Source organism: Ambystoma mexicanum, chromosome 11 (assembly GCF_040938575.1).
Source record: "Ambystoma mexicanum isolate Mex_15411 chromosome 11, UKY_AmexF1_1, whole genome shotgun sequence".
Taxonomy (NCBI): domain Eukaryota; kingdom Metazoa; phylum Chordata; class Amphibia; order Caudata; family Ambystomatidae; genus Ambystoma; species Ambystoma mexicanum.
Genome location: NC_090934.1, coordinates 341,479,355 through 341,496,130, shown reverse-complemented (window position 1 = coordinate 341,496,130; position 16,776 = coordinate 341,479,355). Strand labels below are relative to the sequence as shown.

The 16,776-nt window shown below is 43.5% G+C and overlaps 1 protein-coding gene across 1 annotated transcript in view; it reads right to left on the bottom strand.

Annotated features, from left to right (window-relative positions):
* The window catches only part of LOC138504705 (uncharacterized), a 581,301-nt gene that overhangs the window by 36,450 nt on the left and 528,075 nt on the right, over window positions 1-16,776 (bottom strand). Inside the window, exons 12-13 of the mRNA XM_069625257.1 lie at window positions 9,563-9,603; window positions 9,219-9,387 (exon numbers count right to left, since the gene is read on the bottom strand). Of these exons, the coding sequence (XP_069481358.1) occupies window positions 9,238-9,387; window positions 9,563-9,603 (191 nt within the window). The 3' untranslated portion in view covers window positions 9,219-9,237. The remainder of the gene's footprint in view (window positions 1-9,218; window positions 9,388-9,562; window positions 9,604-16,776) is intronic.

Here is a 16,776-nt window from a genome sequence, read left to right as displayed (position 1 = left end):
TTATCTGAGGTGTATGAAAAACAGGACACAGTGAGGTGGTGGAAACTTCGGAAGGACAGTTGGGATGTCTTGGCTGGCTTGGGGTGGCCTGGTGAGGAAGAGGTATGTGTTGGTGCAGGTAGCTGTAGCTTCATGATCTAGCCAGTTCTGAAGCAGGGGAGGATATTTGTTTCCTGGAGAGGTGTTGGATATCAAGTCGATTGTGTTGTCTTTGTTCTGGTTTAGTTTTGTGACAGGTTGCTTTATGTCCATGTTTTCCAGTAGTACAAGTAGAGCTAATATGGTTTTCTTGGGGAGTTGGCTTCTGAGGTCTCAAGGAAAGAAGTCAGTTGTATTGCTGATTCTCAAGGAAAGAAGTCAGTTGTATTGTTGATAAATACTAGGATACAGAAGTCTATGATTTGGACAAGAAAGGCTTTGCTGATTGGAAGAGCTCACTACATCATGCAGAAGGTGGCTGTCTTGGCGCAGTTGAGCAGGAAGTGGCAGTTGAGGAGTTCAGTTGATGTAAGTGCGATGCGCAAGTCCACAAGGTATTGTGGATTATTGTGAGCCGTCTTCCCGTCTTCTCTTTGAAGTTCATCTGTTGGATGAGGACATTCAGCATATGTGTTATGAGGCGGCATAGAGACATGTATTTGTGATGAGGAGTGCATTTAAGTTGCAATGATGTAATAAAGGTGTGTTGTGTGTCATACTGTTGAGTAACTATTGACGAACATGAGGGATAAACGTGAGTTTTGTAGGTGGAGTGTGGGTTTTGATGAGTAAGATGTGGACTTGGTTTTGTGAGTTGGAGATCAGTGGGAGAAGTGTGTGCACCAGATGATGAACTGCAAAAGGGAAAAGCCAATTGCTTCTCTTTTAATAGGCACTGTAAAATCAGTTGTCAGCATTACCATCATATGCTCTGTTACTCAAACCTTTTGGGCAGGTATTGGCAACATATGCTCATGTACCTACATCATTGCAGGTGATTAACTTAAAATGTTCAGGTACGCAAAACATTGGCATGAATTGCGCTCACAACCTGTGTGTGTGTGTAGTGCATGCATGTGTACAGTGTTAGAGTAAATCTGAGGGTGTGTTTGTGTGTGGGTGCGTGCGTGCCTGTGTGTGTGTGTGTATGTGCATGCCGAATGTATATGGGCAGTATAAATGGTTTGCAATCACAACCCTGGGCAATGTCCCACAATGGTATGCACTTAGTCCTACCAGAAGTGACAAGGCATGTATTTTGCCATACATCTACATCAAACCATTCTACTGGCATATTGCATTTGTATGAGCATGCCGTCATTAGTTTTACATCACCTGTGATTTAGCAAATTGGTTGTCTAAATGACATTCAAAACACATTGTTCTTGAGATGGACAATTATTTCTGCCACTGACTTGATGTGGATGCAAATTTTCGGATCAGACCTCCCTTCATTGTGCCTAGGACGGCTGACACTCTCATGCACCCACGCCAGTTTTCCTATCTTTATTCCATGATCTATTTCCCTTCCACGTTTGTTACAGGTGTGCCATGCAGTGGAAAACATTAACATCTGCCATCCCCCCAGCTTATGTAGCTAAAGATGGCCATAGTGTGCTACAATTTATTTTTATGCCGAACTATATAGCATTCAAATGCATCCATCTGTATAAATGCATGCACCGTAATAGGCTCAGTCTCTTATGTTAAAGCCTAGTGAGCCTAACAACTTGCTGTGCAAGTCGCACATTGTTTCAAACAATAACACGCCTTGTCTGCGCCACATTGGCAGCGTGTGTTCATACCAACAGTATTTGCAGCAGAGGTTCTACATGTGTCGCAAAGGGGTCATAGCAGCCAGCAGACAGGGTGGGGGAACTAAGGAGGGTGGGTGGCAGTGCCTTGAATGAGCTGGATGGCCATGGGCTTTGGGCAGAAAATCGAGGGAACACAACTCAGGAAGAAGAAAGTGAAAACAATGACGATAGCAAGGTGCGAAATATGTTTGGGGTATTAATGTAAAGACCCCCCTTCTTTGTGTCAGAGCTGGGGAAAGCCAGGTAGAGGTGAATGGAGGACCCCCTTTAAAGTGCTCACACAGAGGGCACACAAGTGACTCCTAGCTATCTTTTACCTAATAATGTGGTTACTTGTAATAGAGATTGCTATCTCTTGCCTCTAGATGCCAAGCCTAAGCTATTTACTTGTGTTTATCATGTGTAAAGTGACTGCTCTATCAGTTATGCTAAACTGCCAATTATAGGTCCGCTTACAAAGGACTCATAGATACAGGAAATACGTTATGTCTGTGATTGCTTGCCTTCTGGAGGGGGTCTGGAAGCCATTGTTTTTTTACCATTTTTGTTAAATAATAAAATGATGTGGGTAATCCATCTCAGTAAGGTGCTCTGCTAATTAGACCGCCATTTCCTAAAGCTTCATGCCAAAAGACTAGTGCACACATGTGCCCTGCTGCATCAGTCTCCTCAGATCTGTAACACCTGCTCTCCAGTGGCACATGGCAGGGCCAGAGGTCACATGTGCCTACTCCCACTGCTCAGGTATCCCTCAAGATGAGTAACACCTACCCTCAATTACAGTAGCTCTCACCAGGAGATCTCCTGGGAATAATAATTTGATACTTCAAAGAGGCAAACCCATAACAATGGCCAGTCTCTTACTTGGGTGTTGCATGCAAAAGAAACATTGAAGCTGCAGGCTTGGTAAGTGGGCATGGTTAGAGTAGCCAGAAAGAGCAGAGGGAAAATGAGGAGGGTTTCACCATCTTCTCTTTCTGTGGGACTCTCTTTTCATCCTGTCCCCTCCAATTCCTGCAAACCAAATACACTGTGGGTCTGATGAACGCAGACAAAGTTCATGTGTCACAGCTGCAGTGATTTGATCCCTTGATCTCTTACAGCAGGATTGTTGTTGTCCATCCCCATTGCCCTTTTTTTACCTTTTCAAGGAAGGGTTGCCCCCTCTTTCTTTGATTCGTTTTGAACTTTCTACAAGACAAGAAGAATTTCTATGACCCTTTTTGGACAGTCCCACGGCCTCTATCAGAGGTGAAGGCAGGTGTTTCTAAGGCAGAGGAGAGCTATGCCCCCTTACCATCCTGAGGGAACATTGTGGGTGACTGGGTTTTGGAACAAGGCCTGTTACTCTGTCAGCTGCACTAGACCTAGGCTCCTCACTGAAGCTGAAAGACTCCTGAGAGTGCAGCCAGGATCTCTGGATGGGGACTTGTCCTAGAACCCCTATCGTGGGACTCCTGTTTCTGCTGCTTCAAATTGTCCTTGAACTGCTTCAAAAGTGGTCAGAGCCTTCAAACCACACAGGGCTCATGGTGCTGCCTTTGAACTTCAAGCCACTGCTTGCATCCATAAAACTTGTTCATAATGCATTGCACCAACAGCGCTTATCCATGCTGTTGCTCAAACAACAGCTAATCATTATGGAAGCATCTGAACCGCTGAATCTGCAAACACTGTATCGGACCACCAAGACCTCTGCATCAACCGGACCCAGACCTCAACTCCAACCGCTGGAAGCATTGTGTCACTCGCCCGCTCCTACCCATCATTTTAATCCAGCTCAACTGTCCAACTGACCCGGTTACTCTTCAAAATGCACTATTCGAATGCTGCATCGTGCGTACTGCACAGAGCTTTGCTTCAAACCTGAATGGACGCCAATTTACACATGGATCAATGCAACTCACCGCACTCGCACCTGGTTGACTCACAAGAATAGTACCAAGAAGCCCAGTCTGATGCTATCAAACCACCCAAGAACAGATTAAGGTCCTTTTGAGAGGTCCAGACTCCCTGGGCCACTTACTTTTTACTGATAAGCCACAATTAAAAAATGATAAAGTGACATTGTGGTGCCTTATTTATTTATATATTTTGTTGCTTGTATAGCGCCGAGCCCTAGGGCATCTGTGTGCTTGCTTGCACAGAGGGTTTACATTTGGTACAGGTTCCCAATCATACACTTATATTTACATAGTTAATTTACATGCGTTACAGGTTCACAATCATACACTTATATTTACATTATTACATTTTACAGTTGTAGTGGAGTTGCATTTTGAGCAGTCAGTTTGGCAGAGGACTGAGTACTTAGAGAGATTTTGAGCGGTGGATTAGTCTACGGAGTTAGTAGTAGCTAGTGTTAGTTGTGCAATGGGTGTGAGAAGAGGTGTGTTTTGTGCTGTTTGTGGACTATCTAAATGCGGAATATCCAAATGCCTTTCTGGCTTATTCACCGCTGCTCTTGTAGCTAGAGTGCTATCAATAATATTTTCTACATGGTCTGTTTTCTCTCCACAAGGAAACGGTCTTTGCTAGTATTTATAATAGATAGTTAATTGCATAGTGGTTTATTTAATTAAAATACACATAGATATATTTATAGAACATTGATCGTCCATCATTATTTTTTTGTCTTTGTATTATTTCTTTTTGAGGTGTAACTGTTATCACATTCACACTTCTCTTAAGAACATAGCCTACCCTCTATCCACATTACCACAATAGGTGAAGGAGATATATCTCTCGACAGTGCCGGTTTAATCTTTATAATTTGGAATACTGTTAATTGTTAGTATAGTGTGGAATGAGTAGACAGTTTAGCTTGTATAGCTTTTACAAATTCCTTAGTCAATGCAGATTTCACGTGATGGGCTTCTCATGTCTAGGAGAGTTGACACATTTCAAAGGGCTTTGCTGAACCAGGTCTGTATTTCAAAGGAATACACACTCTTTGATATGCCGTATTGTCTCTGTCCTGTAGGCAGAATGCAGAGGTCAACCATCTTGTGTCACTGATATCTGAAAAATGAGTGACCAATCATAGAGACAACTTCCTGTTGTACGGAGGTGTCAAGCCTAAGCCTTCCCAGTTCTATTGATTGTGTTGTATTACAAACATTAGGATCTGCTGGCAGAGATGTTGCTTGAGATGGAACAAAAGAAGCTGATCTGTCTGCAAGTGCCCTCCTGAAACTGAGAGGCATACGTGAACATCTAACCTGGGAAGGGGGTTGGATGGCATTTGTAATGCACTAACTGGACCTGAGTTGCAGCTTGTTATGCTACATTCCAGCGACTGTTATCCAGTCAGATTCTCCTTAACACTCAGGATCCAACTTTTCCCAACTGCCCTGAGCCTGAGAGCCATGGAAGGGACAAAAAGGAACTGCGTGTTTCTATAGAATCCCCTAGAACAACATCTGGTATCTTACATTCCTCATTTGAAAGAAAGACACTGCCTATTACTTTTTGGGTGCCTTGCAACAACAATAGATTTTCTAGGCACACTATCTGGAGCTTCTTTGTCTTGAATGGTGCCAACCCCTTTTTTAATTGGAGGCACCCCATTCCCATCTCACCAGACACTTCCTGGCGATAAAGCCCTACAATCTCATTGGTAATAACCTTTAGGTTTTAACGTCAAACGTCTTCAAAATGACTACATGGTTTCTGCTTTGATACGAACACAACTTTGTGGAGTCTGGATAACCCCCTGGACTCCTTGTTTTCACAGACTGAATGGCTCCGGAGTTGAAAACAGCTCTAATTGTCAAACTCCAAGTTAAACCATGTAAGCAATGTAACGTTTCAAATCTGCATTTAGGTCCTTTCTTGCATATGCGAAACATGGTAACATCCTATAAAATCATATGATCATTTTTTGACGTTTCTCACTTTAAAGTGTATTTCTTGTAACACAGGCTGTTTTCTGCAGTTAGCTGAATTACATTTCGCATACATTTGGGCCTCTTTGCACTTTTAAAATGACAGTTCAGTTTGTACTGGGGTATTCAGCATCACTTAATTGTTTTGCCCTTTGTAAAAACCTGGTCTTTGAGTGCAAAGTACTCAAAGGCCTTTGGAATGGTTGTAATTTGTGGCACTTTTCCCATTTGCAGAGTGAAATCTCGCAGGAGCGCAGGTGATTGATTACCTGCATCCCACAAGTACATTCTTTTGGTGGTAGCAAGTAAGAGGTGGAAATAATACCTAAAGTGGGGCATTTTAATAGCGCCTCTCTCACTTAAACTTGAAACAGTCTCCATGTTCTGTGCTAGGTGCTGTTCATCACAAAAGGTGGGACTTATTCACGTACTTCGTCGATGCAATAGTTCTCCATTGAATTGCTGAGTTACATTTGAAGAAACAGTGCATCTTTCCCACACCTCTTGCCTGAAGTCATCATACTAGGTCAAAAAAATACATTAGCCAAGTTTGACAAACTGTACTCCAACTTCATAATTGATAATACGATCATTCCTGTCTCCACATCTGCTAAGACCCTAGGGGTCTACATAGATTCTACTCTATCCATGACTAGGCAGGTCAGCACCATCACCTCCGCCTCAGCACATACCACCAAACTCATAAACGCAATAAAACCATACCTATCCAAGCCTAACTGTCTATCAATAGCCAGAGCCACTATTGGTGCAAAATGTGACTATTGTAATGCCCTTCCAGCAGATACATCTACAAAAAACCTAAACCGACTCCAAGTTACGCGAAACAATGCGCTCAGAGCCACACTAAGCCTTCCGAAAAGCCTTCCTTGCCAGGTAGGAAGTTCACTGGCTCCCGGTTAAAGAGCGCATCACATTTAAAATCCTCACCCTCACCCACAAATGCCTCAACCTCACTGCACCATCATATCTATCAGAGACCATTACCAAATCTACCTCTACACGACCAACCAGGACTCGCTACACTAACCAACTACACATCCCACATATCAACAGGGCAAAAGCTTGTGGTATAGGCTTCCCCTACATAGCCGCCAAGTTATGGAACACTCTACAGTCAGAGATCAGAGCTGAAATCTCTCTCCTTGCCTTCCGAAAAAAACTCAAAACTTCCCTCTTCATCGAACCCATTGTATGTTTTCTCCTGTTAATGCATGTATTCAAAATTGATACTGTTCACCTTCCCAGTAACAAAGTATTCTGTCAGTAACAAGCCCACGATTCACCTGGGCTGTTGCATGTTCTACAAATTCGAATAAATAAATAGATAAATAGGGGCTGGGGGTACATTTCACAGCAAAAGGCCAAAAAGGACCTGTTATTGTGAAATGTTAACAACAACAATAAAAGCATTCCTATCCTGATTTCGGGGGAAAGAAATGCAAGTGTAAGAGGACCGGTGCCAACCGCTGCTGTCAAACTTAAAGAAAATCGCATGACGGTAGACAATGACCATGTCATCCTTTGCACACCCACCTGCGCTTGTTGCCAAAACTCGCATGGGAGTGTGTCTAATTTCTTTGCATTTCAAGTAGCATCTCATTTGTGAATTCAGGATGCACCTCGAAATGCACAGAAATGTCGCCTTATTCGCTTAAATTTGCAAAGAGGGTGGAAAGGACATCTGAATGTGCACACCTGTGATACACACTTTTAGATGCACTTTAAGAAAAGGATGCTGGGAATTGTTTGGGGCAAGTGATGAGATGCATTTTGTTTCCATCAATTCAATCAAGTATTTCACGGTAGATAAGGCTTCATCACTTGCCGACGTTTGCACTGCACCCACTGTACTGTTAAAGAGTCAAATGCCTCGACCTGGAACAACAATACAAGTCCTCTTGGTGAATAGGGGAACACGAGTTGTGAGTTAATGGGCAATAAAGGGGGGGAGGAGGTGAAGATTGAAAGATGGGCAATAGTGAGGAAATGAGCATGTGTATTAGGCAGGTAAAATGGCACAGACGTAGAGGAGAGATATACATTATTCACCAGCATGTTACCAGATTGCTTTGGCTGGGCCAGGTATTCGCCTTGTGAGAAAATACAACGTTATCGAAAAGAGAACAAGAGAAAACATATATGCAGTAAAACAACAGAAAATATAGACATTTGAACAAATCCCTAGAGCAAGTATCTTCCCGAAACATATTTGCGTATGATGCAGCTTTCTTTGAAGTTGCTGTGCACTTGTTTTGCTATCCAGCGAAGTTTGATGAGAGTGTCTAAAGACCTTTGATGAGACAGGCAGCACAATGAATGGTGAGTCTCAGAGTTTAGTCCATGGAGCAGGCGATTCCTTCCCTCCAGGAGAGATATTATAAACACACCTTGTAAAGTGCATTTAAAGCTATTGCCCAGTAGGAATTGCATGATTTTTCCGCAGGCTAATAGTTGATACATGCAGACAGGGTTTTCTTACCTATATGTGTTTTAGAGAGGTGATTGCCTATGCAAAATTCGAGAGGCTTGGTCTAGGTATCAGTTGCAGGAAAGAGCGTTTGGGGATCATTACAGACAATAAGATCTGGGTGTATTGGTATTCAGCACTATTGGTGAGGAGCAGGTATTCTGCTTTGGTGGGGTTCAGTTGGAAGTAGGAACTTGATGTCCTTTCTCAGTGGTCTTCATACTTTCATATACTAAGCCCCCTTGAGTAAACGTATTGTTTCTAGGCCTCTCCACAAGCTATGACTGCTTATATTATCTATTAAATCCTTATACATTCTATCATAAATGGTCACCTTAATCCCTTTCTGAAAAGCTCATTTGCATATCCTTCGCCCTCCTTAGTGGGACATGCCCCACGGTTTGAAGACCACTTGCTAGATAAAGGAAGGCCTTGAGTTGGTGGGTTTCTGCATATCGGAGGATTTGGATGTTTTGTCTGATGTAGAGCCACAGGGCCTCCATCTAGAGGGGTATGATCATGGATGCGAAGATGGATCCCAGTGGGACTCCACATGAGACCAAAAAAGGTGGGGATCTGGATGCATACCCCTGGACAAAGAGATGTTGTTCATTGGCTTCCAATCCCATGCAGTTGTGCAGCATGTTCATGTGCCCAATACTGTTGCAATATGGAAGTTTATCAGAGGCAGTAGTGGAAGGGTAGCCGTCTATGTGCTGCAGTCATTGCATTAACAGTATTGTGCATCATTTACACATTCCTAAGTGTATCTGAAGAATGGGTTCATGCCATACATTGTATCTCAACTGCAAACTATAGCGTGATATTCTAAAGACTGCTCTCTTCAAAAGGTGACACCTTTTTCTTACTTGTGTCCCAACAAAAGCAATGTCCTCACAGACTAATTATAGTTCAAAGATTTCTATTTGGAAGCCTAACATACCTAACAGTTCCCCTTTCCTCTCCAATGAAGCAGATTAGTTGGAACGATTATATTTGAAACATGTTTCATATAATTACAACCTTGTACCCTTATGATTGCCTTACCTTTCAAGTAATCGGTCACTTAGGAAATCTCCTCAGGATCAAGTTCTTCCAGGGAAGAACATCTTGTTTCCATCAAATCAATGAAGTATTTTAAGGTAAATAATGCTTCATCAGTTGGCGATGGTTGAACTGGTCCCGCAGTTTCAGAAAATTGGTCAGAAGCATCCACCTGGAACATCGCATTGCAAGTCATCTTGATAACCACGTTGGAAAAGAGTTGTGGGGTGGAGGGGGAATGGCGGAAAGTAGACGAAGATTGAAAGATGGGAAATAGTGAGGTAACAAGAATGTGTAGAAGGCAAGGGAAAAGGCAGAGAGGTAGAGAGGAGACGTCCAGTACTCACCAGAAAGTTACCAAATTGCATTGGCTGGTCCACATAGTCACCTGGTGAGAAATGACAGAGTGTTACTGAAAAAATATGCAATATAGAGATTTGAAGCGATTCCCTAGAGCAATTACATTCCAAAACTCAACTGAAAAGCCACACAAATAGTCTGAGAGGAGCAATGCAAATAGGTGAATCCCTCTTCTAGGCGTTGGTGCAGATTGTCAAGAAATGTCTGCATTATCTGGTCTCGTGGAGCGCCAAAGGGATGCAGATGGGGTGAAAGAGTGTTGTCTTTTTTTTTTTTTTTTTTTTATTTGTGTTTAATCAAAAGATTTTTACAAAAATTGAGGTTTCTATCTTTTGTCTGCGGTCGTGAAGAGGAAAAAGAAAAAGAGAACAGCTCTCTAAAAATGTGCCTTTGTCGGCCAGTTTATGGCTTCCAAGATTTTATAAGTAGCTATTTGCCATGGTGTTTTGTCGCCTCCAATCAGACGAGACCAACATATTTCTTCGTCCTCTATGATGAAGTCTGTGAAGGTTGATTTTAAATATCGGCTTCTTATATGTTGGTTTGAGGCACATTTTAGGAGCAAATGGCGGATTGTTTCCTTTTCTTGTATCTCACAAAATCGGCAGCAATTGTTTTCCGACTGGCCTCTAATTGACAAGATCTCGTTTGTCTGCAGTACATTTAAACGGGCCCTCATCAGCATGTCTCTCCCTTTCCTGGATGGGAACTTCTTTATATACTCCTGGAGTTCATTGAGTTTTTTCGTGTTTGGAGGCAGGTGTAAGGTTAGTTTATTTTTTCCTGCTGTCTCCAGGGTGTTTATCCAGTCGAGTTCTTTGATTTTGGTGAAGGTTCTCTTTGGGTACTTTATTAGTTGTTCTTCATCTGCCTTGACCTGTTCTAACAAGCTGATGTTTTCTTCTTTCCATTTATTAAGGGATTTGCTTGTGTTCCTTTCTATTTCGAGGTTGATGAGAAAGTATATTGACGGTGGCTCGGCCATCCGGCATTTCCTGAACAGCCTTAGAGACGATTGTGAGACTGAACTTCTGAGAGATGGTAAACTGAGCTCTCGTCGAATTGAGGCTATTGGGGTCGAGTTTGGGAGTCTAAGTACTTTTCGCCAAAACTTTGCCTCAATTTTTTTCCAGATGGATGGTGGTAGGTTCAACATTGCGTCCCCCCCATATGTTAATGTCGGCATCACCTTTTTCTTGTAGTGTTCTAGAACAGGGATCAGCGAGAATCTCCCGAACTTTTTATCTATGGCCCTGGCTTGAGCTGCCAATTTATTGACTTTAGTCATCAGGGCCAATTGCATGGCTTTGTCTTGCGAAGAGGAGTCCAGGGTTACTCCTAGGTATTTGAAATCGAACACTCGCTCGATCAGTGATCCTTCCAGTTTTAGTTTCAGTTTTTCTGTTTTCCGGGTCGCTTTTTCTAGTCCTAGGAATTTTGTTTTCTTTGCATTTATTTCCAGTTTGTTTTCTTGCATATACCCTTGGAGCTTTGTCAATTGGCGCTGCAGACCTATTGGTGTGTGATCCATTAGGACCAAGTCGTCTGCATAGAGCAATCGTGTTATCGGCATTTTGCGGATTTTTGGAGGAAATGCTCAAATTTCTGGATCCTCGTTTTGGATGTGCCAATGAATGCCAGAAATAAGGCCGGGGCCAACGAGCACCCCTGCTTCACTCCCCGCGCTGTTGGAATGGGTGATGATAAGAGGCCGTTTTGGTCAAGTCGAATGCGTATTGAAGTGTCGGTGTACAGTGCCTTAATCGGATTTAGTATAGAAGGTGGACAGTCCCAGGCTTCAAGTTTGGACCATAGGCGGGCCCTGTCAATCTGATCGAATGCTTGGGTCAGATCGATAAACGCCACGAAAATTCTTGTTCCCCCTTCCAGTACTCTGTTTTTCAGCACGTTTAGCATTAGAATGTTAGCTGTCGTGCCCAGATTTTTTTTTAATCCAGTTTGGAGTGGGTCGTTGCAAGGTGATTCCTCCGCCCAGAGCTTAAAGCGGTCAAGAAGCATTGAGCCAAACACTTTACCTATAACATCCAGGAGCGCAATGGGTCTGTAATTTATCGGGTCCTTTTTGTCTCCTTTCTTGAATATTGGTACCATTGTTGCTTGTTTCCATGAGGGTGGTATCTTTTTCAAGTTGCAGCATCTGCCAAAGATTTTACTTAGCAGACTTGCCCACTCATTTTGATTTATTTTTAAATCAGTGTTCGTAATCCCATCGGGTCCTGGGGCATGAGAGTTTTTTAAGCCTCTGATTTTTAATCGGATTTCCTGTGGGTCATCTATGTTTATCCATGGCTCTGAAGACATTTCGCCCTGTAATTTTAAGTTGGTACTTGGTGCCAGGTACATAGTAGTGTAATGTTTTGTCCACGTAGTTTCTCCAATCTCGGTTATGATTGTGTTTTCTTGGGTTTCATTAACCGCTCTCAAGATTTTCCAAAATTCTTTTATGTTTTTGCCACTTATCGCTTTTAGGATATTTTCGGCAATCTTGTTGATAGAGGTCTGTGGCCTTTTACCCATGCTTTGTAGAGTTTGGTTTCCGCTTCTGCTGCTCTCACAGCCCCTGGAGATCCTGAAGATTTTGCTTTGCGTTGTATTTTACGCAATGCCCGGCGTTTCTCCACCAGTGTTAGGTCGTACACGTGTCTTGGGGGATTTCCACTGTTTGTTTTTATTTTACGGGTCTTCTTGAACTTCGTCAGAAGTGGCGTATAGTCTGTTTTATTTTTGCCCAAATGATTTGACATTGAGGTGAATCCTTTTTCTATTTCCACGATGGCATCTGTTGTAAGATGTAGACGGTTTCCCTTCGTGTTGACTATGACTTAATGCTCAGCGTAATCATTCCGGGGCCTTGTTGACATCCAAGTTGTTGACAGGGGGTTGTGGTCACTTACTGTTACTCGTGTGATTTCAAAGTCTTTCGTTATTGCCAGTAATGGTTCGGTAACGAAGATGTAGTCTATGATACCTGTCGATTCATTTCTTTCCCATGATGGCGGACGATTTAAGTCTGGGAATGCTTCGTGCAAATTGTGAAGGTTTCTTGAATTCATCAATTTGACCCATAGATTACCACGTTGTTTGCCTGTTGAATTGTGACCAAGGTCCGCCTCTCTTTCGTCCGAGCTCATGCACGCAGCATTCAGGTCTCCGCAAATGAGAAAGTATTTTACCAGATGTTCAGATAGTGCCTCATCTATCGCGTCCTCCATTTTTTCTATGTAGGCGGTAGGCTCTATGCTTGCGGGGTTCCAGTAGGTGTTTGCTACGATTAAGGTGACTTTCTCGTAGGCATTTTTGTCGGTATTCCAACGGGTCCATGCCGCCTTGACCATCAGAATCATTTGGTTGGTGATCAATGTTTCTTCTAATTTGATCCCTGAGTCTTTTTTAGATGCAATCAATAAACCCGACGAAGGTCTTCCTCGACGTCCTTGTTTGGCTGGTGCAAGGATGACTTCGAACCCCCTTATTGCAGGGGGTTCAGTCAGCCAGGTCTCTTGGAGGCAGAATAAGTTATATGACCCCAGATCCATGTCATTTGGAGACAGTAGGTGGATGTGTCCTCTCGTGTTCCATGAGCACATTTTTAGTTCGCACTTTTGGGGGGTCGAGCGATGTCTGTCTTGAAAAATGTGCTCATCTCTCGCGAGTTGCTATATTTGCTTTTTTTCCCTCAGAGTTTTAGACAGCCAGGACCATATGCCTTTCATGGGTTCACATCTTTTTTGTGAGGCCTTTTCTGTTGAAAGTTTGGCCGCTGTTTCTGGGATTGCCCTGGCTTTATTAAGTTTTTTTGTATCTTTGGTTTTTGTGGAACTTTCATAGTTTTTGTTTTCTTTGTAGGCTTGTCGGTTTTCCCTCAGTTTCTCTTCAGGTTCCAGGGCTCGTGCTCTTTCCTTGTTTTTTTCAGGCGATTTCTTACGGCCGGTTGTTCCTATGGCACTTTTTAGGTGTCTGCCTACTTGCTTTCTGCTGGGCGTATTGCACCCTTTGTTTTCAGCCTCCCTTTTATTGTCTTCTTCGCTTGTGGTTGATTGCACTTTGACTTCATAGCCCATTTCGTCCAGATCTTCACTACAGTCGAGAATCAGGTTTTTCAACGTTGTTGATGTTACGTAGAGTACCGTTTTTGCTTTTGCGTTTACATGGCTTGGCTCTACCACAAGCAGATCTTCTGATTTTATTTGATTTAGCCTTTGAATGTGTTTAAAAAGTTTTAACACCGAATTTCGGTTCAAGGTTATTTCATCTCTGTTTTCTTTCACTTGTGGCAGCTTTATGCGCCATTTAGCTTTGTCCACTTTTCTCGGTTTTAAGTTATATTTCTGTGTTCTGGATCTATACCGAAAGATCGTTTCTCCTTTATCTTGTGATGGGCTGAGTCGCTTATCAGCGTTGGTTTTATTGTGGGCATTCCTGGATTGAGAACGAGGTCTGCCTGGTGATATATTTCTGTACAGCTTTCTTTTGTGTTTTTGGTCGTCCCATCTACCTTCTGATCTCCTTCTTGATTTACCGCGTTCACCATCTTTCTGTTTGAAGGAGTTATGTCTTTGTTCTTTTTTCCGATTTCTTGGGGTCTGATTGTCTCTAGGTCTCGATTTCGTCCTTTCGTTTTCTTTTTTTGTTTCTTTCATCATCCTTTTTAGCTTTGTCTGTCTGTCTGTTTCAGTTGAACTGACGCCCTTGTTCTTTGTATTCTTCGCGTTATCCCTAGAATTTTTTGCTGCTTTTTCTCCAGTCACTTCTTCGTATCTTCCTGCGAATTCTGTGTTTTCCTTTTCTTTGTGTGATTGTGAAGTTGAAGCTTCGCTGGGGCTATGTGCCTTTAGACTCATAGGCGAGTTTTCTGCCAGGTGTTGGCTCAGGTTCATCAATTCTTCGTTTTCAATACGATCAATTATTGATGGTGATAGGCTGAAGGTTCTTTTTTCTGATGCTTCAATTATTGATGGTGATTTGCTGAAGGTTCTTTTTTCTAATGCTTCAGGATTTTTTGTTTGCCTCGACTCTGGTTCTTTGACTTTCATTAGTGGTGTTTCCTTGTGTTTTACTGGTCGTGTGAAAAGTTGAAAAATACCTTCTGCGGTTTGGTTTCCAATTGAGGGTTGTCTAGGTGGTGGTCTCTTTGTTGATTGGTTCCCAGTTTGTTTTAAATTCGCCTCTTTATTTGCACCCTCTGTTGGTAAGTTTTTTGTTGTGAGGTCTATTGTAACTATAGTTTGAGTCCCCATGGTTTTGCTCACCGGTCTTTGTTCTTTTTCTCCATACTGCTCTTTTTGTCGGGAAGACGAACCCTCGTCGTTTGTTATAACTGTGCTTGCTTTTCTGGCTTCCAAAGCCATGACATATGCTTCTAGGAAGATAACTTTGCTGTGAATCATCGCTTGGATGCTTGTATGGTCTTTCAAGGAGTCAGCAATAGTTTCGTAAAGCTTCATGAATGGTGCCAATGCAATGTTCACTGATGACATAATTGACAATAAGTCAATTTTTTTTTTATTTGAGGAATCCGTCGGACTGGTCAATTGATGTGGAGAGGTTCTTCTTAAGGGTGATTCGGTTAACATTGTTGTCTGATTTGTCCAGCTGCCTCGAGTTAGCCTTGTTGTTTCTGATGAGGCTCTTCCTTTTCGATTTTTGTCGATATGGGAACTTCGATTGTCAATTCCCCCCATATTCAAGTTTTGGCTGATTTCGGGTCTCATAAGATTTTCTTGATTTAGCTCGTCTATGCCTGCTGTAGATGGCCTTTCTATTGTCATGCTCTCTTTTTGGGCTTTGGAGAGCCCTACTTGGTTGAGTTTTTTAGGCACCAGCATTTTATTTTGGGTTTTGTGGACTTTGTCACTATCTGTTCCTGTGAAGTTGTCTACGGTCGGGGCTGTACCCTCAAGGAGTGAGGGTGTTGCCGGATTTAGCTTGCAGGAGCCTTCCTTTGTTTCTGTTGTTAAATCATTTGGGCCTTCCGGGTCAACTATAATGAGGCTCTCCTCTTGGATGGTATGGGGGTTTCCTTTGCGCTGGGACATGACAGTCCCCATTTCTGGCTCTTTTCCCAGATTTCTCTTCAGTTCCCCCTTCTCTGTGTCTTTTGTCGGCTTCGGATTTAACTGGCCTCTTGGTGAATTCATGGGACTCTTTTGGGGTAGCATCGAGCTCGGTGATTCCCCCGAAGCCCTCTCTTTGACACTCGGCTGTCCTTGTGCCTTATTACTGCCTTCTGAGGCCCGTCTTTTACTGTATGACAGGTTGTCACTAACATAGTGCTCAACTCTGCGTAGTTTTGCTACCGGTAAGCAATCATTTAAAGCTTCCAGTATTTCGAGATCTGTAAGTTCCCTCTGTGAGTACTCTTTTGTTGCTTTTTGCCTTATATTTGCATAAAAGTAATCCTTTATAGAGTTTTTAACTGCCCCTCCTTCTCCTCTCTGTGGCTCGTTTTCATTTATTTTGTCCATCAATTGTTCTGGTGTTTTTTGTTGCTGTTCGAACTTCTGGGGCATTTTTTTCATTCTAATGCTGATCTTGTTTTTCGTTGTTTTGCGGTTCTTGAGTTTCTTGAGAGGCAAAGAACTTGTTCTCTGTCTTTTCTTTTTATTAGGGTTGGATGGCCCTTGTTCGTTGATTTTTTCTGAGACCAGACTGGTCTCTGCACTTTCCTCCGCCTCTTTGTGAATGAGAGCCACCACTTTCACTTTCTCTTCCGCTAGTGAACACGGCGGTGATGCCCCTGTAGTGTGCAGCTCTCTGTCGGGCTCCCCCTGCCCGTTCTCCTCAGGTGGGGTGCCCGCCACCTCCTCCGGCTCTGCCTCTCCTGAGGCTGTCGCACCGTCCACCTCTTTTCCCCTCCCTCCCTCAGCAACTTCCACGCCCGGCAGCCCTCCTCTGAGAGCTCCCGCCGTGGGGCGGGGAGCGCCCTGCGGCGCTCCGAGGGGGGAGGGAGGTATGGAGGGCTGCGCCAGACAGGCGAGCCTGGCTCCCACTCCGAGGCTCGCTCTCCCGGCGGGTCCAACCTCCTCAGCCATGTATTCCCCCTCCGTCAGCCCCTCCTCGCCGTCCCACGCGGGCCACGGTCCCCCTTCGAGGGCTGCCTCCGCGGGGTCCCGCTCAACCGCAGCGGCTCGGAGTGGTGACAGGGCATCATTCCGGCCAGCCGAAGCCTCGACTGTCCTGA